Source organism: Tiliqua scincoides, chromosome 10, assembly GCF_035046505.1.
Source record: "Tiliqua scincoides isolate rTilSci1 chromosome 10, rTilSci1.hap2, whole genome shotgun sequence".
Classification (NCBI taxonomy): domain Eukaryota; kingdom Metazoa; phylum Chordata; class Lepidosauria; order Squamata; family Scincidae; genus Tiliqua; species Tiliqua scincoides.
The window spans coordinates 19,731,929-19,759,616 of record NC_089830.1 but is presented as its reverse complement, the minus strand read 5'-3'; the positions used below and the strand labels follow the sequence as shown (position 1 = coordinate 19,759,616).

Genomic DNA, 27,688 nt, shown 5'->3' with positions numbered 1-27,688 from the left:
CTGCACTCCTGCGGGCATGTGCTCGGGGATCAGTCCCGGCGTCAGGCTGATTTCCGAGGAAACGTGCATTGTAAGAAAAAGGCGTGAGCCAGGCCGAATCAAACTCTTTGAGCTGCTACTGATTTCAGTGGGCAGGCACTGAGCATGTGTGCAGCCCTCTCACAGCGACATCAGTAGGACATCTGTTTATATTTGTCTAGATCAGGGGTGTCAAACATAAGGCCCACAAGCCAGCTGCGGCCCACAGACGCTCTTTATCCGGCTTGCATGATAGTTGGGCCTAAGTGAGAAAAAAAAAATGCTGGTCATCACCTGCATTTCCTGGTCATCACCTGCTTAATGATGTCATCACCTGCTTAATGATGTCATCACCTATTTCATGACATCAGTTCCAGCCCTCAGCAGGTGCCATGTTTGCTGTTAGGCCTGCTCTATGAAGCACGTTTGACACCCTTGGTTCTAGATAATATGCAAATAAAGCATCATTTTTGCAGCAATGGGAGCCAGGCCCCTCCATTGCTGTTCCTTTTTTCTTTTTCCTAATGAAATTTGAGGCTTCCAAAGTAGCCCAAGGGCCATATAAAAGTGCTTTAGGAGGGGAAGAGCTGGCTGGGTGCCCACCCCTGTCCTTTAGTGTCCAGGTGGGGTTGAGACAGCAGAGGCTGCCTGCTCAAGGGGAATAAGGCATAGATTCCCCTCCCTCCTTCCCTCTCCCCCTACATAAAATACTGTCTGTGAAATACACACACAAATACCTTCACACATGCATACCAAAGCACACGTCAAGTCCAGACACAAACACACATCCCAAATAGACATAGATCGCCGGCTCTTATCCTCCCAACCGCACGCAATCCCTGATTCCCAACCATACATTTACACAAATTTCCCATGCCAGGCATACATGCATCATACAAAAAAGGGGGGGGGAATACACCCTCCACACACACACACACACACACACACATGTACAAAGACCCTCCAATCCTAAATGGGACACACAAATGTGTTACCCCTCCCTCGCACCCACCCCCAAAAATTCCTCTGAACGCACCAGACTCTGTCCAGGTCTAATGCCACAAGCAGGAAGTTGGATGATAGAAGTCTGGTTCTGGGAAGGTCAAGTGTCCCTTATGCCTCCTGAGACATGGGAAAGAGGGGTCCCTCTGCCCCACTCTTTGCTGACTCTCTAGGAAGGTAGGAGAAAGGGAGGGCGCTGTTAATGTTTTAATTGGGTTAAAAACAATGGTTAAAAAAATTAGAAACTCTTCCTTGTGCAAAGTTGAAGGAATATTTTTGAATGGGAGTGGCGACTGCAACATTAAATCCTGTCCCCTCCCCCTTAGTAAAGCCCCCCCCCCAAGACTTCAGTGGTATCACACAGTGATGTAACTCGCGAGCAGAGCAATGTCAAGGGCACCCCACATAGAATTTCTGGGGGCGCAGCCATTAGCAGCCAGGGGATGTCACAGACATCAACTGAGATGGCTATCTTGAAGGACAGGGTTGACACCCAAGCAAACCAGGTGAGAGCGCCAGAGAGAGCCGTGTCACTGTGCCCTTGGCATTGCAACCAGAAGATCTCCTCTGAGGGTGCCAGGAATCCCTTGCTGGCAGGCAGAAATGCACCATGGGACACAGCTGCCAGGCAAAGAGGCGTGCGATGGTGGTGCAGTTACGGCACGGAGGCAGCGGAAGTGATGCAAGCAAAACGCTCTACTCCGACGTTGAGCTGGACGAGCTTCCTGGGTGGGGCATCGTGCTTGAGGCAGAGGTTCATGTGCTCTTAAAAACAACCACAGGTGAGTCATCAAACAGGCAGGTTCAGCAGCCAACGAGGGCCCCCAGGGGTGACATCACTGGGAGCAGCAGTAACACCTCCTTTCCCCCAAACCCCCACTTTTTCACAGCAAACAGTCACAAGAGAGTTCCATGAACACTGGAGGGAAGTGGGAAAAGAGAGGAGGGCAGGAACCCGGAGCCCAGCCCCGAGAATCCAAGGTGCACGCCCACGACAAGGCATTGTGTCTCAGCAGTAGCTGTGCGTTTGGCCCTCTGTGTACACTGTCCAGCTGGGGCCCAGGTAGCAGCCTGGCGGGGACCCTTCCCTCCTTTCCACGTTGCCGTACTGGGGAGGAGAGGGAGAGCACTCCTCCAGCTTCCGGAGAGACACCTGTGGGGCTGAGGTTTGGCTCCCTGGGCGGGCAGCAGGGGGTCCATCATAGGTGATGATCGGCTCCGGCCCGTAGGGGGGGCGGCCCCAGCACGCTGGCGGCGGGCGGTAGAACTGCAAGACGGTGCGGCTGCAGGGCAAGGCGTCCATGAGCTGGCGGTACGGGCCAGTGGGGGGGTACCCCCAGCCAAGCCTCTGCTTTTGAGGCAATGGAGGTCTGCTGAGGTGCGACAGAGGCTGGGCGGCCCCGGGGTCAGAATGACTGCGGGGGTGCACCGTTTCAGGGGGAGGAGAGGGAGTGGGGGTGACAGAGGGGGGCTCTGGGAAGGGCACGTTGACGTAGATGGGTTCCTGCCGGGTCACTGAGGCTGGCAGGGGGTGGTGGTGGTGAGACCGGCTGTTCTTCAAGATGGGCTGGAGAGAGGAGGAAGCGGCAGGCGGGAGGTAGGGCTGGCGCCAGGGCCGCTCAAACACCCCATAGGAGGCATTGAAGGTGGCCAAGTACTCGGGGGGTGGGCAGGATGGCCAGGGCCGGGCCATGCCTGGGTAAGCGGGGGGCTCCCCCACAATCTCATAATAGAGATTCTCGTGCTCCAGCTGGGAAGGGGGTGGCGTCCCATTGACCCCCGCCCGCGCGGAGACCGGGAAGCGGCTGTGTTGCTGGAGCTGGTGATCGGGGAGGTAGGACTGGAAAGTGGGGAGTCGGCTTTTCAGGGGTGCGTGGCTGGGAACCAGAGGAAAGTGGAGAGGGGGTGGAGGTTTAGGCGGGGCAGGAGACTGGCTGGACAGAGGGTAGGGGTCTTGGGGCTGGCGAGGAGACGAATACATGGCCGGTTGGTGGTGAAAACCGTAGGATGTTGGCGAGGCAGGAGACTTGCAGGACAGGCGATAGGCGTCGGATAAGGAATGTGGCTGAGGGTCCCTCTGGGGTAAATCGGCCAGGGCCCTCCGGTAGGGGGAAAAGGAATCTGAGCTGCCCGGGGCAGAGGCCTGGCTGAATGGCACCTGCGGAACAACAAGGGAAGAGAGAAGAATAAGGCGGGGACTTGTGAAGAAGCCCTAGTTGATTGACACACACGACTCCTGTTCACCCCGCCCTGGCAACCTCCCCTGGGGTAGCAGAAACAGTGACTATGGGTGCCAGGGCCAGGCCAGAGGGTGAGCAAATGGCTCTTCTCCTGCCCCCCCCCCAAAAGACACCTTTCAGCTCAGTCTTGCTTCTAACCATACTCCAAACCTGCTGCCTAAGTTGGGCCATCTCACCCTACCTAACGGGAGGCCCCGCCCAGCCCCTTCCATGCAAATTCCCACTCCACGCAAACCACCTTCCAACCCCTTACCTGGTTTCCTCCCTGGCGGTCGCGGCACTGGCTGCCGACACTCCTGCCCCTGGCCCGGCTTTGCAGTGAGGAGGGGCCAGGGGCCTTGGGGCTGGGCCGCACCATGGAGTAGAGCGCCCGCGCTCCACTCGATAGCTCGCCCGCCTTGCACTCCAGCGACAGGGAGCGTCGGAAATGCGTCCGTGGTTCCCTCTGCCCGAGGCTGGCCTGTTCTTTCTGCTGCAGTGCAGCCTGGTGGGCGCTCTCTGCTAGCGCCAGGGCCATCAGCCGAGCCGGATTCTTGGGGGGAGGTGGCGGCGGGATGTGCGGCAGCACAGACAGCGTGCCTGGGGATGTGGGAGCAGTGCTGGCCTTTGGACCTGAATAGGCGAGAGCGAGAGAGAGGTGTGAGCACCAACAGACCTACCATGAGATAAGCAAGGCAGTTGATCCAGGAGAAGGATAGAGTGGTTTTGGCTTCTCTTAGAGGAGGCTGTCCCTCCCAGTAGGGAACTCTACAGTTGGGAGGGTCCCCCCTAGAGATATCTGTATTGACAGTCATCTCTTTATTGACTGATATTTTGATACATTTCTTACATTTTATTCCGCCCTTCCTCTAAGGCAGTGTTTCTCAAACTGTGGGTCGAGACCCACTAGGTGGGTCGCAAGCCAATTTCAGCTGCGTCCCCATTCATTTCAACATTTTACTTTTAATAAATTAGACTTGATGCTACCATGGTATGCGACTGCATTTGGGGAAACGTTACAGAACTGTAATTTTAACACGCCGCTGTGTATGTTCTTTTAACAATAGTCAATGGGACTTACTCCCAGGTAAGTGTGGGTCGGATTGCAGCCTAGGATTGTTACAAAATTTCCTGCTTGATGATGTCACTTCCGTCATGACATCACTTCCGGTGGGTCCTGACAGATTCGCATTCTAAAAAGGGGTTCCCGGTGCTTAAATGTATGAAAACCACTGCTCTAAGGAGCTCAAGGTTTCATACATGGTCTTGGTTTTTAACTGATCCTTTTATACTCGTTGGCAAAGTAGTTGAGACAATAGAGGTCCACAATCGGATCTCCTGTTCGTTTCAGTTTTGGTGAGAAGCAGAAATGGGGTTCAGATCGTGGCATAGAGGAAGAAATGAGGTTAGTTTATTTCCCCCTATGCTCTTTTCTCAATGAAAAATTTTCACTTCCCTAGGGGTAGCAAAAGTTATCCCTAGTAAATTTTACTTAATGGAGCAAATTGCTCCATTAAGGAACCCAAAGGGGACAGGATGGGACCCTTGTTGTCAGGAAAATGGCAGGCTGAAGGGTTAAGGGTGCAATCCTGTACAATTTTCCAGCGCTGGTGCAGCTGTGCCAATGGGATGTGCACTGCATCCTGTGGTGGGGAGGCAGTCACAGAGGCCTCTTCAAGACATAGGAGCATTTGTTCCCTTACCTCGGGGCTGCATTGTGGCTGCACCGGTGCGGGAAAGATGGATAGGATTGGGCCCTAACTCCCTCCATATTCCCCAGTCCCAATCCTAAATTGCCTCCAACTGCTTTTTGACCAAAGTGTTCAGAGGTGGGAGAGCCTTCCATGGGACTCCACAATTTCACCTGGTTTGGCATTCATGGTCTGGGGCAGGGGTGTCCAAAGTTTTTGGCAGGAGGGCCACATCAGCTCTCTGACACTGTGTCGGGGGCCGGGGAAAATAAGAATTAATTTACACTTAAAATTCGAATAAATTTACATAAGTTTACATAAATGAACATATTAAAGATGAACTTATATGAATGAATGAAGGTCTTGCGATAGGTCAAGGCCTATAAAAGGCCTTGCACAAAGCAAGGACGGCCTTTCCTTTGCTGCCGCTGCTGCATCACAGACATGAAACAGCAAGCAGTGGAGGGAGCCCTCATCCCACAGCTCACCTGAGAGGGCAAAGTCACCCCCACACTGAGATCCATTGCATCAGGCCAGAGTGGGCGCCAACAAATCTCAGGAGGGCCAGAGGCTCATTGGAGACCGGGGGCTCCCTGAGGGCCACATTGAGAGGCCTCGAGGGCCGTAAGTGGCCCCAGGGCCGGGGTTTGGGCACCCCTGGTCTGGGGGAAAACTTCCCCTTCTGTTAGCACACGCTTAGAGCTCAAGTGGGGATTGACAGGCAGAGCATTACAAATTTCTTCCTAATCAATGAATGCAACGTACAAGGATGTGATCTTGCAAATACATGCGCAGGTCACAGTGAACGTGAAGGGTACTCACTGAGCGGTGACGTGCGGCCTTTGGCTTGCGTGAGCTTGCGGTGGACTTCCTGTTTACAACTGTCGCTGAGCTGTCCGCCAGCGGCACAAAGCAGCATGGAGATCATCTGGGGTGGAGAGGCATGTGCATTCAGCCCCCTGGCCTCACCCCCTGCAAACATTTCCAGCACCTTGTCAGGCAGGGAGACGGGCAGTGGCTCTGATGTGTCCTTGCCCATTGACGGAGCTGAGCAGGGCGAAAGGGCCCCAGCGGGACTTGGTGAACTTGAGTCGTCAGACAGTGAGGGCTTCGGCGCAGGGGGGCTGCACTGGAAAGTGAGGGGGTCAAAGTCCAGGCCGCGGAGGCCGGGAGGGCTCAGCTCCAGCTCCGAGTCCAGCTCCGAGTCACCCTCCAGCCAGGACGAACGGCGCCGCGCAGCCATGTCTCCAGCTCCGGCCAGACCCTCGCCCCGGCCCGACACAGATGAGCCCAGAGAGGAGCAAGAGCGGCAAGGCTTCAGGCCTGGGAAAGCATCACTGCTGGAGTGTGGCCGTCGTAGGCAGGGCAGCTTGGGGAGGCCTAGGCCAAAGAAAGAGAGAGGGGAGTTAGTTATACAAAGTCAGAACATTGGCCAGTCTAAGTCAATCCTGTTTCCACTGATGGGCAGCAACTCTCAAGTGTTTTAGAGAGGGTTGCCTTCCCAGCCCTGGAGATGCCAGGGACTGATGTTGGCAACCTTCAGTCTCGAAAGACTCTGGTATCGCGCTCTGAATGGTGGTTCTGGAACAGCGTCTAGTGTGGCTGAAAAGGCCGATTCGGGAGTGACAATCCCTTCCACACTGGGAGCAAGTGCAGTCTGTCCCTGGTCTGTCTCCCTGGCTATGTGCCCTCCTTCTTTGCCTCTTTGCCTCAGTCTGTTGGCCAAGTGTCTCTTCAAACTGGGAAAGGCCATGCTGCACAGCCTGCCTCCAAGCGGGCCGCTCAGAGGCCAGGGTTTCCCACTTGTTGAGGTCTATCCTAAGGCCTTCAGATCCCTCTTGCAGATGTCCTTGTATCGCAGCTGTGGTCTACCTGTAGGGCGCTTTCCTTGCACGAGTTCTCCATAGAGGAGATCCTTTGGGATCCGGCCATCATCCATTCTCACAACATGACTGAGCCAACGCAGGCGTCTCTGTTTCAGCAGTGCATACATGCTAAGGACTGTGCTGTTTGGAACTTTGTCCTGCCAGGTGATGCCGAGAATGCATCGGAGGCAGCGCATGTGGAAAGCATTCAGTTTCCTCTCCTGTTGTGAGCACGGGTTAAGTCTGTACTGGACTGACCCGAGCCAGGGAGCAGCCTGCCCAGTGGGCACACCCCCAGATACAGGGGAGGGCAGGCTGGAAAGGCCTCAGTGTGGCAGGGCATCGGCAGGGCATGAGAGCAGACCTGCACCGGCTGGAACAGAAGGAGCTGGAAGGTGTGGCAAGTGGTTGCAGAAGCCTTTTCATCCCTGAGGTGAGGAGGACCCAGAAAATGATTACGCAGGAAGAGTAGGACCAGGAAGGGGGGAGTGACCAGCCAGGGAAATATAATGAGGGACCCAGAGATGAGAAAGGCCTGGCTGAGGGCTGGAGGTGAGTCTCCAGACCAGCTGAAGGGGTGCTCTAAACACCCTCATCCTCCCTGCCTCTGCTCTGAGCCCCAAGAGAAGAAAAGAATACTAGCCCAGAAGAAGAGACAAGCCAGGTGGGCATGGCCCTGGAGGCCCTACATAGGCTGCTGCCCATGTGGGGACCCCAGTGTTAGGTAGGAGCCGAAGGCACCCCCCTGACAACGGGGGGTGTGTGTATGCAACATGTGCGTGCCAGTATTAAGTCATGCTGGGACAGGGCATACAGCTGCATATTTGAGTGTGAGAGACATGAGCCACCACTGCGCAGAATCTGCATTGGGAACGCAGCTGCCTCTGGGGATTGGCAGCCTGGGTGCTGCTTCTACAGACAGATGGCCCAGAAAGTGCTCCGTGTGCATCGGAGGCACTCCTGACCCTTGAGGCTTTAATGCGTTGGTCCTTATTGGCTCTCAAGGGCAAGAAAAGGGCTGCCGCAGGACTCCCGGGGGCTGAGCACTTCCGGTGGGTGGCCCCTTGTACTGCTGAAGCAATGGCCTGGGATCAACAGAAGATGGGCATGAGGTTCTGCACTGAGGATGCTCATCTCTATGGCACCTCTCTTACCAGTGTAATTCATTTTCACAGGGAAACGTCACCACAAAGAGGGCAAAGCCTAAGCCCCTTCTGTCCTCTTTACCGCACCTTCCCAACCCCAGTTACCTGCCATGCTGGCCTGCGACGTCAAGGACTCTTCACTCTTGGCTGATCGTAGGGTGACGGTCTCCGCCTGTCCCCCTGCAGCAAAAGAGGCCCCCCAGTTATGATCCATTTGAAAAAGTCTTAGACCAAGAGTCCAGCTGTTACGTGAAAATCCCCTTCTCTCCTTTTAGCTGTGATTTTCTCTCTATATCTGGTTATGTTGCTATATATGTTTCTCTCTATATCTGGTTATGTTGGACTAGAATATCATGCAGGCTGAACTTCTCCCAGCATACAGGCCACAATCAAGTCACATCACAAGCTCATGGTTACACAACCTCCACCTCCCTGGGGTCACACATTATGGGAGGAAGTCTGGTGTCTTAAGTCACTGTTTAAGTGTCTCCTACATTACTGTATTCATTGTATTGTTTTAACCCAATCACTGTTTAAGTACCATATGCAAACTCGAACTGCCTTCTTGGGTTGCTGATTCATTGTCTTGTGTAAGCCAGCCATTGACCCATTGAATTTTGCTGATAACTGATCCTTTCAATGTTTTTACACAATCCTGCTGGGGGGTAGTAAGCAAGCTACAATCCAGCTTAGCTCTGTCTGAAAACCCCTTTTTAAGAGAGGGCTTCCTCCCACATGCTCTCTCTGGCTCTCTATCCAAGGACCAACACATCTGTGTTGTGTCAGAGGGTCCTCCTCCCAGGACTCTCCCCCCCCCCATCCAACTGCTCTACAGGACAGGTAACTATCATGCGCCTGGAACTCTTTCCCTTCTCACCCCGTTTTTCTCCCCTTCTCTCCCCATCTTTAGTTAGCAACTGGGATTCGCAGATCAGGGACCCCTAAAATCCTTCCCTACAACCTTTCCTTTTTCTAATTTCCTCGGATGCACCAAATACTCTTTACATGCAACCACCATGAAAGCTAGGTACATTGGATTCAAGTACTAGGACCAAGAAACATATACTTATAATAATAATAATAATAATAATAATAAAACTTTATTTTTATCCCGCCCTTCTCCCTAACGGGACCCAAGGCGGCTAACAACATATTAAAAACAATAAAATTTAAAAAACATTAATACTTATCATTTTTCCATGTGCATTATGTTTACCTTTGTGCTTTTGTAATAAAACTATAATCTTTTATTAAAAGTTATCTTTATCTCAGTCTCCTCTTTAAGCTAAAGGGAATTTCTCTGCATTGCGCTGTCTTGTTATCCAGCCTGCGATCCTAAAGTTCCAATAAGGGCAGTATAATAATTCCCCTAAACAGCCCTTTTGGTAACACAGCCAGCCCTCTCCCACATCCAAACCTTCATCCACGATCCATCCAAGCCTCAATTTCACTTATTAACAGATCTAATGATGCACAGAGGCCAGATGATTGGACAAGTGGCTCCAGGATCCCATTGAGTGCATTCTTGCACATTGACATCACACAAGCATGAAATGTATTATCTGGTGAAAACAGTACTTGAATTATTGGGGGGGATAGAGGGGGCCTACCTTTCTGCCTCTTGTGATGGAACCCTACTGTGTTTCAAAGGGGACCAGAGGGACATAATTTAGCTAACATTGGGGTGAATCAAGGAGGCGGGCTTCTGGATTTCAGTAAGTGCCCTACTTTTTACAATCTAAACATTGCTGGAATTCAGTTCCTGAATATCAAAACTTCCATTTTAAAAAAAACAAAAAAAAGAAAGCAAGTTTCTAGTCCATGTGACTGAAGATAAGTTTGAAAGTGTATGTTAATTGCTTCACAAAATTCTCAGAAGCCTGAGAAGATAAGGCTTCATTGCTCCACAGGTTATTAGGAGTAGAACAGGTTATGTAAAATACATAGCGATAATGCACGGCTGATTTTTTTGTTTTGCATAATTTATTCAAGGCAAAATCCAGATTTTCCTGGCACAGATTTGGGCTTTCAAGCAGCAAAAGGCCACACCTCAGAGGTAGTAAAGAACAAAGCACTCTAACAGGGGGTTGTAGATTTGCTGATGAATTTCCAATTAAATGCACTTCAACACATGATCGAATGCTGAAAAGGCAGTCTGAATGGAAGCAGATCAAGTTTATGAAGCCTTCTGAGTTGGATTTGAGTTACTTTTGTAGTTTTTTTTTCAAAACATATTAGGACTTTTGAAATGTCATCAACAGATATTCACGCACTTGCTATTTACTTTTTTAATCACACTATTAAGGAGTTCAAGGCAGCCTGAACAATTCTGCCTCCCACTTATTCTCACAGTGAACCTGTGGGGTAGGCTAGGCTGGGAGACTGCGATGACCCAAGGCCACCCAGTAAGCCTCATGGTTGCATTGGGGAATTAAGCTCAGATCTCCCCAGGGAGAGTTCAACACTGTAACTACTACACCCCTCTGTCTCGCAAATTAGACTCCTACTTTAGCTTATCTTGCAAAGATAGTTGCAAGATCTTGATGGAGAATTGGAAGTGGAGAGAATCTACAGAGCTGTCTCATACTTGAACGGACAACAGACTAGAACCACATGGCTATAATTTGATTAAGCCATTTCTGTTGCATATACACAACAGAAACCAAATGTATACACCTGTGGGCCAGGCAAAAATGGGTTACGGAGGCGGCAGCATGATGGCATGGGGTTGTAGTGCAACCTCAAGCAGCACACTCAGGTATCAGTGCCAGCATCTCACCTGGCAGCGACTCCCCAAGACCAAAGAGTTCCCCAAGCCGATGAGATTTCTTACGGAACGTGACTGGCGCTTTGCCAATGGCGAAAAAGGCCTTCCAGCTTGGACCAGACGTCTTGCGCAGTCTCCCATTGCTTTCTGCCTTTTGCCTACAGAGGGAGAGAGAGAGGGGTTAGCTCAGGACCATTGGCCCTGGAAGCTCAGTTTGCATCTGGTTGCTTATCATCCCTCAAAAAGCACATTTAGGATTGCAGCTAGAAAGCAACCCCCTTTGACACCTCCACTGTGACAAGATAACTGCACAGTGATCCAGTGGCATAGTTAAGGAACGTTTCAGCCAGGGGCACAAAAATTTTTCACACCTCCCACAGCCAATACCCCCATAACACCCTACCAAATTTTAACACCCCCATATGACATCTTAAAGGCCTCCAAAAGGCCTTTCAGAGACCTTCAGAGGCCTGGGTGGTACTGGGTACCACACCTTGAGAGGGTGTCTTAGACACCACCGAAAGGCACTTCTTTTGCCAAAACCAGACGTGTTTTTCAGAGGCTTCCCCCCTCAAGGTGTGGTACCCGGGGCAATATACCCCCTCTCTCCCCTTAGCTACACCACTGCGCTGATCGTCATAACAACATTATCAGTTACCTGGTGTCAGGGGAGCCCACTACAGAGGAGAGCTTCCCTGGCCCCTGCAGATCTGTGGATTCGTGCCTGGCCTCTGGCTTGGTGATCTTGCAAAGGGCTTGGGTGCGGGCCTGAGCCTCTTCCAGGGACAGCAACCGGGTAGAGGGGCAGCTGACCAGTTGAGATTTGGGTCGGGGAAGGAAGCAGCGCCCTGTGGGGGAGAAGCAGAGAAAGTGCAGAGGGAGTAAGACAGAGAGAGAGAGAGAGAGAGAGAGAGAGAGAGAGATCAAGCAACATGTCCCATGCCGTCAGCACTTAGCCACCGTCCCCTGTTCTCAAAAGCACCCACTTACGGTATATTACATAGATGTCCAGTCATACACCACACCCTTCCCCTACTACAGAATTGGTGGTTCTATAAATGGGCAATTTGAGAAGATAATTCCTTTCCCTCAATTGATGAAAGTGAATACGGGAGTGGGGGAGAGGCCGTATCTATGGATTCAGTTATCTGTGAATCGGATCCAGGGGCCCCTGCATGCCCCTCTGTGTGCAAACCCTCCAGAGGGGCTTCTGAGCTCAGCAGAGGCCAAGAACCTCCAACCCCAGCCTCTGCCAGGCTCAGACCAAGCTTTAAAGCTCAGAACTCATGACTTCCGGTTTCTTCATGAAAGCTCGAAAGCTTTTGAGCGTTAAAGCTCAGTCGGAGTCCAGCAGAGGTCAGGGACGGATGTCCTCGGCCTCTGCTGAGCTCAGAAGCCCATCTGGAGGTGAAGGGAGCAGAGGCCTCCGGAGAGGGGGGTCACCCCCCTCCCAGACCAGAACGGAACTCCTGCAGATAAGGGGGCATGCCTGTATAATGTTCCACCAGAGCTTCTATAACATTACTCTGGAATTCCATGGGTAGAGAAACATGACATGGTATTAATTACTGGGATCGTTAATATTTCACTTGTTCTCCTGGGGCGGAGGGTGGCTGCCCTCTATTATCCTCACAGGAACCTTGTGTGGGAGGTTAGGCTGAAACAATGATTAACCCATGATCACCCAGGGACCCTTCTGATGGGGTAAGGATTTCAAATCTAGCTCTCTCTCTCTCTCTCTCTCTCTCTCTCTCTCCCCTCCCCCCCCCCGTCCAGTTCTAGCCCCAGATATTAAGCACTACACCACACTGGTTCTGGGGCTAAATTACATCCATTCTAATCACATAATTAGGGGATTTCTATCTGCAAATCTTTTTTTTTTTTAAAGGACAGAAATCCAGATCAGATAAAAAACAAGTCTGGACTGGTGATTCCTGAGCTAGAAGATTTTATTTTTCACTACCCTTCCTTCAAGGAGATCAGGGTGGTATACATAGTTCTCTCCCCTCCTTTTGTCCTCACAACAACCCTAAGTAGGTGAGACTCATTGAGAGAGAGAGAGAGAGAGAGAGAGAGAGACTGGTCCAAGGTCACCAAGGAAGCTTTGTGGCTAGTGGGTATTTGAACCTGGATCTTTGAGGTCTGAGTCCAACTCCCGAACCACTACACCATCCTGGCTCTCAACAATCCCCTAAGGAAGCCTCTTCCATGGTTTCTTGCTGAATTTCCAAAAGGCCAAGTATGTCACAGTTGGACTTTCTGTGTCAAGGCAAAAAAAAAAAACTGGCCACAACTCCTTCCTATGACACCATCATATGACACCTGCATGACTAACAAGAGCAAGCTCAACCGTCATGGCTCCCCTGGAATGTTGGGGCATGTCGTCCTGCATGGAGGATGCTGAGAAGTCCTCATGGAAGTATCCTCAAAAAGGTCCAGTTGGGTGAGGTACCTGCGCTGTCCTTGCCAACGGAGGTGAAAGTGTCACTGAAGAGAATCTGGACATTGTTGAGTAGGAACTCGACTACGAGGGACTGGACCCGGACTTCCTGGAAGGCATCTGCTCCACACTGAGCAACAGACTCCAGAACCATTGATCTGCCACAGAAAGAGGGGGAGATGATTAAGCAGACAGAGATTTCCACGAGACTTTAAGAAAGGTTTGGAGAGGGTATAAATATACTCTCTGGCTACCTCTGGACATCATACTTGTTGCCGTAGAGGGGCAATGCATCACCCTGAGGTAATCTGGTTAAGCAGGGCCATAACCAGAAGAAAAAAGCATGGTTCTGGACCATGAAGAACATGGCCAGGGCCCTGGGAGTAGGGAGAGGATGATGTTGGAGAAACCCCAGGGCATTAAGGGTAAGTGCAAGGAAATGGACAGGTCAGGAACAGAGCAGTGGGGAGGAGGAAGAAGGTGGAATAAATGGTCGCAGAAGCACAGGCAGAAGCTCAGATGAAGAGCTAAACTCCCAAGAGGGAAAATCGAGGGCAGAATCCCCACCACAATCTGTATACAAGGGTTTGGGGTGGGTGCCAGGGCTGTGGGAAATCACTGAGTTATGCCCAAGAGTGTTCTTATCCTCGAGGGTTGGTGTCGGGAGGTTTGATGCCCCTCAAGAACTGGGCTGGTGTCAGCATTGGGGGGGGGGCAATGCCAGGGTAGCAGAAACAAGGTTTCCAGAGCAGTGCAGGCAAGAGCTGGAGAGGGTGCCAGGCAGTAGAGGGAGAGTGCCAGTGCGGGGCCATTGGTCTGGGCGTCTCACCGCAGCAGGTTGGGTGCCCAAACGATGGCTAAGTTGCGAATATGCATGCTGGTATTTTGACTGTGCATAGCCATGCGTGCCAGGTGTCGCAGCAGGAATTCCAGGGTCCTGTAGGGACAGAGCAGAGGCAGCTACACCTACGGTCTGCTTTGACGGGCACCCGGCCCCCTCACAGAACCCCAGTCTCCAACCCCTCCCCCCCCCCACAAATACTTTTCATCCATTCACCCTGCCCCTTGGGAAACGTTATCTCTGCTTTGCCCATGCCCTGCACCACCTTGTACCTATAATGGGGTGGAGGCAGCTGCTGGATGACGTCGTGAACACGCACCAGGCGCTCCTCGTTCCCAGAAACTGACACGGCCTCCTACAGAGACAAAGGAGTAAAAAGGAGAGCGTCGGCTTGGCAAGCTGTCAATTGATTTCCCCTCCGCGAATCCCTCTAATCTCCCTCCAAAGCCATCCATTATGCATCGTGTCAAGAAGGACCATCTTTTGTCTGTCCTGAAAAGGTTTTTTGCGGCTCTGCTACCCGGAGAGCCCTTAAGTGGAGATGCTGGAGACCTCCTGCATGCAAAGCACGTGTTCTGCTGCCAATTTATGGCCTGCCTCAGGACTGGCTCATCCATGAGGCCTACTGAGGCAGACTGATGGAAGGGACACCACCACCCACCCTCCTCTGCTCCTTCTCCTCCTCCCTGCATTCAAAAAAGCAGAACAGGAAGTGTGGGAAGGAGAGAGTGATGGGCTAGAGCAACTCGGAGACACTCTAGTCCACTAATCTCTTCTCCTCCACGCTTCCTCTTCCAAACACCTTCTCAAATTCAAGTTGTCAGTTGACCACATGGATGGGACAGTTCTGTAACCAGAAGTTCTGTTTGCTTCCTGTTGGGAGAGTAGGGGCCCAATCCCAGTTGGAGAAGTAGCAGCAGGTGAAGAGTGAATGAATGAAATAAGGAAGCACCCACACTTGCTTGGGTGCTGTTCTAGCCATCAGACAATGTTCTGGGGCCGAGAAACTTATCTTGCTACAGGAACCTTGCTTCCATGTCCACCTTGCAAGTGGACATGAAAAGCTGTTCAAGACCCACAATGAAAGGAGTGCATACATTCAAGCATTGTTTGAGCGTTCATGTTCAGAATTTATCTTTGGGTTTGGCACGCAATCCAAGCCTAGAATCTCTCTTCCAACCATGCCAGCAAACCCTTTCTTTTCCTCCCACTGCGTAAAACTGTGGCCAAACCTTTCCACCGCATCTTAATTAAGATTTGGCAAGGCTGCCAGAGGCGAGATGCAATTTGACTTGAGGGCTGGACGTGGCCTGCGGACAGCCCATTGACCATCTCTGGGATACGCCACTGGCCCCTCTTCGCACACTCATGAGATTGTGGTAGAGGTGGTAGGTTCAGGAAGCTTTTGAGTTATATATTATTCAATATCCTCTGCTTTCCAAGCTCACGGCTGGATGCCTCCTTAATGGCCTGAATATTCCCTTCTGCATAAACATGAGTCATCAACTAGCCAAAATGTGTTTCCCGCTCGTGAAATGCCTGAGCAACCAATAAGAAAGGAGCTTCTTATTTTGTTACAGGGAAAACTATACTCGACTTATGATGGATTGGGTGGCTGAGCAGAAACTGGCTTCCCCCCACCCCCTCCCCAACAGCACCCCATGTGAATTGCACATACCTACCCATTTCTCCCCATTGTATTATGACTATTTACATAGTGCAGTGTTTCTCAGACTATGGGTTGGGACCCACTAGGTGGGTCACAAGCCAATTTGAGGTGGGTCCCATTCATTCCAATATTTTATTTTAATATATTAGACTTGATGCTACCATGGTATGTGATTACATCTGGAGAAATGTTCTGTACTTTTAACAGGCTACTATGCATATGCTTTTAACAATGATCGTCAATGGGACTTACTCCTGGGTAAGGGTGGGCAGGATTGCAGTCTAGGATTGTTCAAAATTTTCCTGCTTGATGATGTCACTTCTGGTCATGACATCATTTCCAGTGGGTCCTGACAGATTCTCATTCTAATAAAGTGGGTCCCAGTGCTAAACATCTGAGAACCACTGACATAGTGCAACCAATGAACTCTCTACATAAAATGAAAACAGAGGTCTCTGCCCTGAGAGGTCTACAATCTATTGACCAATCAGTGAGAACATGGCGGGATCTTTGCACTTCCTTCCTTTGTCAATGACTACAATCATCTCGCTCCAGTTAGCCATGCTGCATTTATTTGTTTGGCAGGGTGGGAATTCATGCATTTATTTTCTTTGGGCTTGAAGACATATCCATTGTCACTTAATGCTTTTTTTTTTTTAACTGAAGACTCTGTTGCAAAACATAAGAACGTAAAGTTATTTAAATTCTTTAATAACTTGAAACTCTGATGCTTTGCAACAGATTCTGATGTTATGCAATAGATACTTATGTTTAGATTGCTGGGGTTTCACAACAGTCTTCGTTGGAACCTGCAGGCTAGCCTGAGGTCCCATCGCAACCTTTTTGGCAATGTGTTTCAGAGCCCAATGTGTTTTCAGAGCCCAAACTCAGAAGTAAGTCCCATGAGTGTCTATGGGGCTTACTCCCAGGTAAGTATGGATAGGATTTGGCTGTCAATCGCATGTCATGCGTGAAAGCAGCTGGAGGAGGATCGCTGTTCCAGGGCCACTTACTAGGGATGGGAACTGGAGTCAGGTGCCTCGAATCCCAGTTGCATAAACATGTTTTTTTACTGATTTGTGTACGGTCGAGTCAGGTGTGTCAATGACTCCGATACTGACTCGAGTCTGGGCCACTGACTCAGCACTTGTTCCCCACACATGCAGACTTGAGGCTGGGTGTGCTTGCTCACATTTCTCGCAGTGTGAAAGACCTCGTGGGGCCATCATTCAGAACGGTTGAGCAGCAGGAAAGTTCCAACCGCGAGGCGGGGAAGGTTTAATGTTTTGCTTTAGCTTTGAACAGGAGGCAGGGAGGGGAGGCGAGAGCAAGCTCTCTTGTCCATCTCCTGATGATCATGGGATGAAGGTGTTTTTCCCTGGATGAGTGAGAGGAGAAGGCGAAGGGAAGGGCAGTTACTAGCCATCCAGGAGAAATGGCATGGCTCCAGCAGGCTCATCCAGTAGGACTACTACTGAACTGGCCACAACGGGACTACTACTGAGCAGAACTGCAAAGGATTGTGTCATACTGGGTAAGCCTCACAGCAGCTGTGTGTGACCCTCTTGCCGTTTCTGTCCCAGCTCGCTTGCAGTCCCTCCCACCCCCTCCTGCCTTGTTTACAAATGGGATGGGGACATCAGGGGAGTGTTAAATGAGAACACCGACACACACACACACACACACACACACACACACACACACGGGCAGCAGCTCTGTTTTTTCCACGGAGCCGCGGCTGACTTTTTTACGGAAAAGATTTGAGACTTTCGAGTCCCCAAAACGCTCTGGGCAACTTTGGAAAGGGTGTCCTTTTGGACTCGTTTTCGAGTCGAGTTAAAAGGGGCGGAGGCTCAGGACTCGACTCAAGTCAAATGGTGCCGGATTTGCCGATCTCTGCCACTTACAGAGGTGGCATGAGAACAGCCACCTTTCGTGGCTTGGCTGACCATGAGAGAAAGCCCTTTAGCAAGAAATTTGGTGGCCGAGAAGGGATGGGGAAATCATTGCAGAAACTAAATACACATAGCCTATTTCACTATATTTATTAATATCACTTAATTTTTTCAGTAAGGGTCTGGCTGTCATCACTGCCCCACTGGCAAGAACACTGGTGCAGCTTCACAACTTAGGAATCAATTTAGTAAAATCCCATCTCTACTCTTTAAGTTTCCAAAAGCAAAAGAGCTGAAGACCTGAAAAGTGAAAAATTTGAGAAGGGGCTAGCATATCGCAAAGGGGAGGCCAGGCCCACGTAGGCCACTCTGTGTCAATGACCCATATTGAATGGATCTGGCAGGACACACAGGATTCAGCATTTCTTTTATTGCTTGCACTAGAAGCTAGATGGCTACCTGCCAAGGATTCTGCAGCAGTTGGGGCTGGTCTAGATTACCTCCAAACCCCTTTGTGGCTATGACCCATATTGGAACAAGAGACAAAAACCATTATTTTTTTAGTCCTCGCATCAACCCCATGAAGTTAGGTTGAAAGATTACAACAGCTGCAGAGCTACTTGTGCTTTCTGTGCTTCTCCTCTGAGGTTCTCACCACTATACTACACTGCCACTCTTACTTGGTCTTTAAAAATTATGTCTTTCATGGGAGCGACTGGCTCTTCTCCTGTGCTACACCTGGCCACCCTGGATGTCACAAATGCGAATCAAAAACAATGTGAGTGGAATGAGGATTGAAAAAGAGCAGTCAGCCGAGCTGAAAATAGCACAGCACAAAGAGCAGGTAACACAAAAGAATAAGGAAGGAGGAGGAACTGCTTTACAGATCATTATGTAGGCTCAGCGTTGGAGGATGCTGTGCTTGTATCCTGTTCCTCCACTCCTTTTTCCTTTGTTCTACAGCTCCCACCCCCATTGTTCAGGCCTGAGAATCTGCACATAGTCAACAAGGGGTTGGGCAGGGTGTCCTCTGGGCCAGCTCTTTCTTGATGCCTTGAGCCTATGGCGGCTGCCATTTGAAGTTGGCCTGTGCCAGCTTTCAGCTCTCTGATGAAATATCAAAAGTGATGGCCCTGGTCTTCAACATGCAGAAAAAGGAAATGGAGATGGGTGTGTGCATGAGAGAGAGAGAGAGATGGGGGGGGGGAGGCAGGATGATAGAATTTAGGAAGCACAGACTGTACCATTTCAGATTGCAGGAGAAATTCCATTTTTAAACTTCTATGTAAAAAAACTCCCTGCATGTAGAAAGCTAGCAGATCAATGGGAAGAAAAGGGAGAACTTTTCTCTCTGAAGTAGCTTGCAGTAGGGAAGCATTTTGTTTAATTCAAAAGGGCATTTTAAAATGCTGCTCGCCACCTGAAGTGGTACAGTCCCCTCTACCACTTCAGGATTCTACCACCTCATTCTGTCTATAGACCAGGCCTGAGTTCTGGCATGTGACTTCACATCGAGTGCAGAAATGGTAACTGGCAGATAGCCAGATGGATCTGGCAGATGGATCTAGCAGGGTGGAGGAGGGTTTCTTGTGATCAGCATTTTTACAGCATGCACATTATTATAGCATGCATATATTTTATAGGCTGGATGGACACCTGTCAGGGATACTGTAGCAGTTGCCTGCACAGAGCAAGAGGCTGGACTGGATGACCTCCAAAGTTGCTTTTGCATTCTGTGATACTACTGTTGTATGTTGTTGGTCATACAATGCTTTGAGAAGCAGAATACAGTATAAACGCAACACTGATCCTTCATCCAGCCAGCTCAGACTTTGGTCATGGGTGCTTGAAAGACTCTGTAGCCAAAACCGCATTGTCTCCGAGTCAAAAAGGTCATGCGAATTGACCCTCCCCAGACCAGCACATTCACACAACTGCACATGTAGGTGAATAGCGGGATCAGACCATCCCACCATATCCAGGATTGTCTATGTTGACTGGCAGTGGTGGCTCTCCAGGGTTTCAGATGCATTTTGGGCAGGAGGTCTGGTCTAGAGGGTAGAGCCTCCGTTAGCCTGAAGATAACATCAGAAGGTCACCAGTTCACCAGCAGCTCCCTGAACGGCTGAGAATGGCGAGACCTTGAAGCAGCTGGCAAGCCAAGTCGAGTGCTTCCACCTGCTCTTGGTGTGAGTAAGAAGCGTCTTGGCTGCCCTCCATGTGAGAGATGGAGCCACCTGCCAGCCTGCATGGGAGAACTAGAGGCCAGAAGTGAGACCAAACCAGGAAGATCTATTCTGAAATGTTGTTGGTTCTTGAAAGAGAGGACCTCTATGATTGTAAAAATCCCCTGAAGGGATTTAGAAATGCCTGCCTATGTAAACCGCCTTGAATAAAGTCAGAGGAGTAATCCGACGACCAGAAAGGTGGTATATAAATACCGAGTTATTATTATTATTATTTTGTCCAAATGTGTCTAACATCAAGAATTGAATACAGGACCTTCTGTGTGGAAAACAGGTGCTCTTCCACTGAGCTACGGCCCCAATTTATACACTCAGAAGACGATTTCCTGTTCTGGTTGCTGCAAATCCAGCAGAACCCTCAACAGGAGACTGAGCTGGCATCAGCTCAGGACAGCTATTTTCAACCAGTGTGCCCAGGCACATTTGTGTACCATGACATGTGTACAATTGTGTACCATGACATGTGTACCATGACATTGTGTACAATGGCATGCTGCGGGGGTTTGAAGCACAGTGATTGAAAATTGCTGAAAACCTCTTCCAAGTTCTGTTTCTAGGGCAACTGTCTGTAGTAAAAAATTACTGCCAGTGGAGGAAAAGGGACAGATATTATTATAGACTGTTGCCCTCCACACAGAACCCAGACAAGTCTCCTGGAAGCCAAAAGTGACAAGAGGCGAAGACCATAGAGTTCAGTGTGCCGTGAAAAGAAAAATACTGAAAATTGCTGAGCTAGCATGAAGAGGAAGCAGTTGCTGGCTGATGGGACAGAAGCTATCAAAAGGGGGCATGTCTCCCGACTGTTGCAAGACTCACAGCAAACTTGTTATAGAGCTGGTAGGTGAGCAACGGATTCGGCAGCTCCCGAAAATAGAGCTTGCAGAGAGAGCTGACGGAGTGGATGTCCTGCAAGTAGACGTCCTTGGAGAGCTCCGGCACTCGCTCACTGTCAAACTCGTGCCTGGAGAAAGAGAGGAAAGAGGGGAACTTTACGGAAAGCAACACAAGTGTCTCAGACCCGTAGCTGGGGTTCTTTCCCACTTTGCCTACTCAGTCCCGCCTTTCGTTTTGGGACTTCCTGTCCTAGCTGAGGGCCTGTCCCACAAATTCTACTCCGCATCAGGGCTCACCGTAACCTCTGGATGTTGGAGGAGACCCCAGAGAGGCGATAGATGCCGTCCACAATGCCATGCTTCTCAATGAAATCAGAGCAGGAGCGCAGCACCTGCGGGACTGGGACGACATCGATAACAATCAACACAGCAGGTTAACTCAATCAGCTGCACAACAACCCTGCAAGGGAGCCCAGTGTTACTGCCATCACTTCTTAATGTTTGTTGATATTCTGTCTGTGTGTCAGCACTGATGGCCCACAATCGAAATGTTACACTAAGCCCACTGTTAAGAGAGGGGCTTTAAATAGGAGGTGCCTTTTTTGTCAAAAAAGAACTGCAACAGGAAGGTATGTGGGAGGGAGGGAGGAATCAGGATCATGGTGCATGGGGCAGACTAACACATTCCCCTGGGCGGGGGAGGGAAGGAATCAGGATCATGGTGCATGGGCAGGCTAACACACACCCCTGGAGCGGGGTGGGGGAAGGAATCAGGATCATGGTGCATGGGACGGGCTAACACGTTCCCCTGGGGCCAGTTTACCACTGAAAATTCCCCTCCCAAGAAATGGCTCTCCACCCCAGAAGTGGCTGCAAATTAGCCACACTTCCAAATATTTCATAATAAAGCTTTGTGCAGTTTGGCCCTGACGAGTGTCTGAAGAACCCCCATCTCTACAAGCCGCTCCCTCCACTTCTTAAGGTGAGACCACAGGGTTTGGGTCAGGGAGCTCACCGTCACTGCCCGCGTTCTTGAGGTGCTCCCCCAAGTCACAGCCGAAGACCCTCTCCCGGAGGATGCCACGCTGCTTCAAGCGCTGTTTGGTGGGCCTGGACTTCATGAAGGTGCGAAGGAACCCAATGAGTTTGCCGTGTTTCTTGGACACTGGAATCAAAGGAGAAAAGCAGGCTGAGGAGGAGGTTTCTGAGCAGAACCGAGCACAGGAGCAGGGAAGGAAAGGTTGCCAACTCCAGATTGTAAGGGAGCTCCTGTGTCTCCCTTGACTTAACGATGGTATTTTATGAGTGGAGGAGCATTAGCTCCTCAATGTCTTCTAGTCACACAGAAATTAAAGTACAGGGGCTGGCTTTCAGGATTTGGAGCAACCTTAAGTACATACCCACAACCAAACTTGGGAGTGTTCCCCTCTGAGGAAACACCTCTAAGACTAGGCTCCAAAGCTCCCAGGTCAATACTGCCACAATATGAAGGCAACTGACACTACAGGCTCCCAAAATACTGCATTTCCTCAGACCAGCACATCTGCGGCATCAAGGGGTGACTTCTGATTTTGAGAGGAAGAATGTTTGTAGGGGAGAATCAGCAGGTGGCTGGTAAGGGAGTGGGGCTGAAGTCCTCTGGCAGCCACCAGTCCCGTCCCGTCCCCATGAATGTCTCTCCCCTCAGACATCTTCCCTAAGATGGGCTTATATTTGGTTCTGAAGCCTAAGAGGCATTTGCAGGAGGGGGGGAATTGGTGGGTGAGTTAAACAGCCACCCACACACCACTGTCGTCCCCCCGTTCCTCCGTTCTTATGACTTTCCCCATCATGTGCTTTGAGTCCCCCTTGAGACTGTTACCCTGCACATGCCTGATCTCATCTCTCAGATCTCAGAAGCTAAGCAGTGTCAGGCCTGGTTAGTACTTGGATGGGAGACCGCCCGGGAATACCAGGTGCTGTAGGCTTATACCAGGTGTGCCCAAACCCTGGCCCTGGAGCCACTTGAGGCCCTTGAGGCCTCTCAATGTGGCCCTCAGGTAGCTCCCAGTCTTCAATGAGCCTCTGGCCCTCTGGTGATTTGTTGGAGCCCACATTGGCCTGATGCAACTGCTCTCAGCGTGAAGACAACTGTTTGACCTCTCACGTGAGCTGTGGGATGAGGGCTCCCTCCACTGGTTGCTGTTTCACATCTGTGATGCAGTGGTGGCAGCAAACGAAAGGCCAGCCTTGCTTTATGCAAGGCCTTTTATAGACCTTGAGCTATTACAAGACCTTCATTCATTCATATAAGTTCATCTTTAATATATTCATTTATGTAAATGTATGTAAATTTATTCAAATTTGAAATGTAAATTAATTCTTTTTTCCCCTGGCCCCCGACACAGTGTCAGAGAGACAATGTGGCCCTCCTGCCAAAAACTTTGGACACCCCTGGCTTATACCATAGTCTTCTGAGACTGAAGGTTGCCAACCAAACCAAACTGGCCTGTCTTAGCATCAAACTAGATGTTACACTGAGAGCACAATTAAGAGACAGGCTTAAAATGGGAAGTTTGTGTGCATGCGTGTGTGTAAGAGAGAGACCCACATCAGGCTTGGCAGGTGGGGAAGGGAAGGGTAAAACTTTTTCCCCTCTCATTTTCCTCCCCCCTCTAAGCAGCTATGTGCTTTACAGTGCAACCCTATACTGTTCCTGTTCATTCAGAAGTACGTTCCCCCTATATGCAGTGGGGCTCACTTCCAGGTAAACAGGTTTAGGATTTCAGCCTCAGGGAGGCAATTTTTGACAGGAAGACGGCATAGGGGGGGAAATATTGTTCACCCACGCCCCTGTCCTTGGGCACTACTGTCTCAGGCTGGATAAGTGCTTCCTGCGGCTATTTTTCTTAATAAACAAAACAGAGGCATTTCCTGTTTTAACCCATCATTTAATGACAGTTTTTAATGCAACGTGTAGTTTGGCCCTAAGAAAGGGAGCAGATTTGCCCCCCCCCCCCCCCCACACACACACACACACACACACACAGAAGGCAGGGATAGAGAGGTTTACAGGACTGGCTCACACATGGCCTCTTCCGTGTTCTCAGGGAGGAGCTGCAATTGACATGGACTCAGAGGAGCAGCACTGAGCTGTTGTTGTTTTTTTTCAACAGTGCTACCTTGTTTACTCTGCTATCAGCTGCTCTCCTTTTACTCTTGAGTAGAAACAGCTGTGGCCAGGCCTGACATGAGAGCCCTATGGGCAGCAGCAACTAACCAGGGCATAGCCAGGGCATCAATAGCCACATTTTTTTCTGTCCAGAGCCCTGACCCTTCTGGGAAATGTGAAACTTTGGGCCTTAGAGGTCTCATTTCTGCATGGCGAGGTTCTTTCTCACAGGCCGCCTCGACAGGGTCATCAAAGGACAGAGCCAATTTGACATCACCACTTCGGGGGTGACGTCACAAAGATGAGGGCTCTCCTCCTCCCGCCATTATTCACAGAGCTTTAGTTTCCCCCATTTATCCTTGCTTCCACCTGCACTTTCCTTCTTCTGTTGTTTCTCTGTGGCTCTTCTAGACTGCAAGCTCCTTGGAGACAGTAAATGCTCACAATTCTTCCTTTTGGAAATGCTGTATGCTCTGAGAACATGTCATTTAAAAGTAGTATATTAATGAATGAATGAATGAATGAATGAATGAATACAGCAAGCAAGGTAAGGTTTTTCTGAAATGAATGGATTAGGCTCTGCAAATGGGCTGTCATGTAACCATTCTTGCCCCCAAATGTAGCTGGCAGAGGTGGGCCGCCACAGGTACCACCCCATAGCATCATGTGAGGGGATGCCATATGAGGTCAGCCAAAATGGCAGCCACCACCTTGTCAGTGAGCCACTACAAACCTCTGAGCACAGCACTGTACTCAGAGGCCTGAGGTTCGACAGATAGCCATAAGTTGGCAGGGAAGCTACTGGAGAAGGATCACAGGGTGGCAGCCACATTGCAAAACCGTTGCCACTCTCCTCCAAACCCTGAAGTGACATCACGGTGCCACATGACATCATGATGTTGCATGACATCATGACATCACCGCCCCAGGTGGTGCTGCCCCTGGCTACACTGCTGGTTCTTGCTCACATCCAAAGACGTACCCAGAACAGACTTCCGGTTAGGGAGACATGGCGGGCTGACGGCTGCTGGAAGCTCTGCTTATCAGCAGATACGTCTGTCGGATTTAATCTAAGCACCTCTGGACTGAAAGGGGCTACGGTGTAAGATTAACCACAATTAACTCCAGACACTCCTGTTTTATCTCCCTGGGGCGAAGGCTCTGGGTGTAAAACAGTTTCAGAGCGAAGGAGTTGGAGGCTATCGAGCTCAGCCACGGAGGTAAACGTAAGCCTGAACCCCCTTCCTACAGCTTTATTTTTCTGGGGCACGTAGCGGAGAACAGAGTCGGAAAAGAGAAAGAAATATTTGGACCTGAAAGACAAGAGGGACTAACAGCAACAAGATAAGAAATAATTAAAGGACTAAGAATTAAGAGTTAAAAGGAAAGAAATTACGGGATCTGGTATAAATGCCCTGCTGGGTGGATTTTCAAGCTGGGATTCAGATTGTTAAGAAGAGTTAAGAGTTTTTATAAAAACCCTTTTGGAGTTTATTCCTTTGAATTTTTTTTTTTTTATAAAACTCTGCAGCGTGCGGTACAGAAGGAAGACTGTCTCGCTTTTTTGTCGTGTTGATAAAGTTTTTTTTCGAGTTTATCAGTTTTGTTTACCATTTCTTCTGGGAAGTGAGAAGCTTGTAATGGTTATAATACTTTGTTTAAGTTACCAACATTAATAACAGAAGGTAATAAAGTCAAAACAATAGGCTGTTTGCTGAGGTATTTGCATAAAGGAATATACTGACATCCGGTGGCAAATTAAGACAACTACTTGTGAAGGGTTACAGATTCGAACACCTGTGGAAATTTAAGATAATTACCTGTGGATTGTGATAGACTGAGATTTTTAAAGGGTTAATGGCCACCACTAGGAGACGTAAGACGTTGCAACAGATACATAAAGAGAAATCCCCACCAAGATCATCAGGGAAAGAGCTGAATCTGGAAGCTATTCAAGATTTACTAATGAAGATGGAAAATCGTTTGCAGAAAAAAATAGAAGGGATGGATGGGAAATTCGAAACATTACATCAAGAAATGTAGGAGATGAAATTACAGATGCAAACAAACATGTCACGTTGGGATACAATCTGGGAAGAAACAGAGACAAAGATAGAAGGGATAAATGACACAATAAAAGTTCATGAGACAAAATTTGAGGATTTGGAAGTCAGAGAGGATAGGAATCAATATAGGTTGGCATTGATGGAACGGGCGCAAAAAGAAAATATTTTAAGATTCAGAGCTATACCAGAAAAGGAAGGAGAGGAGATAAGAGCCAGGATGAGAGAAATTTTGGCAATTTTCTTACAAAGTGATCCTATTGAGATGGAGATTATCAATCTATAATAGAGTAAATACAAGGATTGTGAGTCTACAGAGTAAATACAAGGATTGCAAGGCTGAGAAAACTTCCAAGAGATATATTAGTGCATTCCACAAGAAGAAGGATAAGAGATATGGTTCTACAGCAACATGCAAAGATAAAGCTCACAGTAGAAGGAGTACAGATAATTGTGATGAAGGAGGTTCCACTTAGAATTCTAAAGAAAAGGAAAGACTATGGCTTTCTGGTGAATGTTTTGAAACAGAAGAAAATTATCTTCAGATGGTGTGAATTGGAAGGAGTTACTTTTAGATTTCAGAGTAGAAACTATAGAATAGATGCAGTTCAGAAATCTAAAGACTTTATGAAGGAATTCAAAGGAGGAGGAGAAGAAAGAAGAGGAGAATCAAAAGGACATTCAACAAGCCCAAAAAGACTTTCAAACAACTAGTTCAGAAGGTTAGCTATGGAGTATAAGTTTCTATCTTGGAACATTAATGGAGCTAATGCTCCAAATAAGAGGAAAAAAGAATTTTATTATTTGAAGAAAGTTAAAAAAAGATGTGATTTGCCTTTTAGAGACTCACATTAAAAAAGGTCATACAAATTACTTAATACAGAAAAAATTAGGACAAGAATTTTTTCAACAAATTCAAAGAAGAAAAATGGAGTGGTTATGTATGTTAAAGATTATTTAAAACCAAAATTTGTGTTTGCAGATTAAAAAGGCAGGTGGTTGGCTGTGGAAGTTATAATTTCGGGAGTAAGACTTTTTTTAGGCAATTATTGGAAGTACTCTTAAATTACTCATACCCAAGTTATTGTTTGATGGGAGAGTGGAATGCAGTTGTGCCACCACAAAGGGACAAAAAACCTGAGAAAGAGATTAAGATTTCCCAAGGGAAATTACCAAAAACTTTTTTTGATTTGGTAAAAGCTTTAGGGGTTGTAGACATTTGGTGACAAATGAATGGAAACACAAAAGAGTTTACCTATTATTCAGAAAGACACAGATCATTTTCAAGAATAGATATGTTTTGGGTGACAAAGGACATTGCAGTAAAAACTTCTAAAACAGAAATTCTATCAAAGACTTTTTCAGATCATAATCCAATAACTATGACTATTAAGAAGAAACCTATAACATATAGATGGAGACTGAATGAATTGTTGTTACAAAAAGAGGTCATAATAAAGGATGCCAAGCAGAAATTAAGGGAATTTTTCTATCTGAATTTAAATAAGGGAACAGAAATGAGGATAGTTTGGGATGCTAGTAAAGACTTTATGAGAGGATACTTTATTCAGAAAAGCATAGAATGGAAAAAAGACAGACAAAGTAAGTTTCAGAAAATTGAAGAGGCAATTAAAAAGAAAGAAAATGAGCTAATACAAGTTCCAGGATATATAAAAAAAAATAGTACAGCAAATAAAAGATTTACAGCATCAACTATCTTTGATGACAGTGAAACAAATGGAAATTAAAGTTTTTTAAACAAAGATATTTTGAGCATGCTAACAAACCAGGAAAATGGTTGGCTTACAAATTGAGGAAGGAGAGAGAAAAGAACAATTTTAAA

General features: G+C 48.7%; 1 protein-coding gene across 1 annotated transcript in view; it reads right to left on the bottom strand.

The window, feature by feature from the left end:
- Positions 1 to 1,529: 1,529 nt before the first annotated feature.
- ARHGAP33 (Rho GTPase activating protein 33) overlaps positions 1,530 to 27,688 on the bottom strand; it is a 56,125-nt gene continuing 29,966 nt past the window's right edge. Inside the window, exons 11-22 of the mRNA XM_066638598.1 lie at positions 21,647 to 21,796; positions 20,929 to 21,031; positions 20,615 to 20,759; positions 14,261 to 14,343; positions 13,977 to 14,084; positions 13,160 to 13,305; positions 11,366 to 11,555; positions 10,720 to 10,865; positions 8,046 to 8,120; positions 5,753 to 6,310; positions 3,514 to 3,872; positions 1,530 to 3,178 (exon numbers count right to left, since the gene is read on the bottom strand). Coding sequence (XP_066494695.1) covers positions 2,030 to 3,178; positions 3,514 to 3,872; positions 5,753 to 6,310; positions 8,046 to 8,120; positions 10,720 to 10,865; positions 11,366 to 11,555; positions 13,160 to 13,305; positions 13,977 to 14,084; positions 14,261 to 14,343; positions 20,615 to 20,759; positions 20,929 to 21,031; positions 21,647 to 21,796 — 3,212 coding nt within the window. The 3' untranslated portion in view covers positions 1,530 to 2,029. The remainder of the gene's footprint in view (positions 3,179 to 3,513; positions 3,873 to 5,752; positions 6,311 to 8,045; positions 8,121 to 10,719; positions 10,866 to 11,365; positions 11,556 to 13,159; positions 13,306 to 13,976; positions 14,085 to 14,260; positions 14,344 to 20,614; positions 20,760 to 20,928; positions 21,032 to 21,646; positions 21,797 to 27,688) is intronic.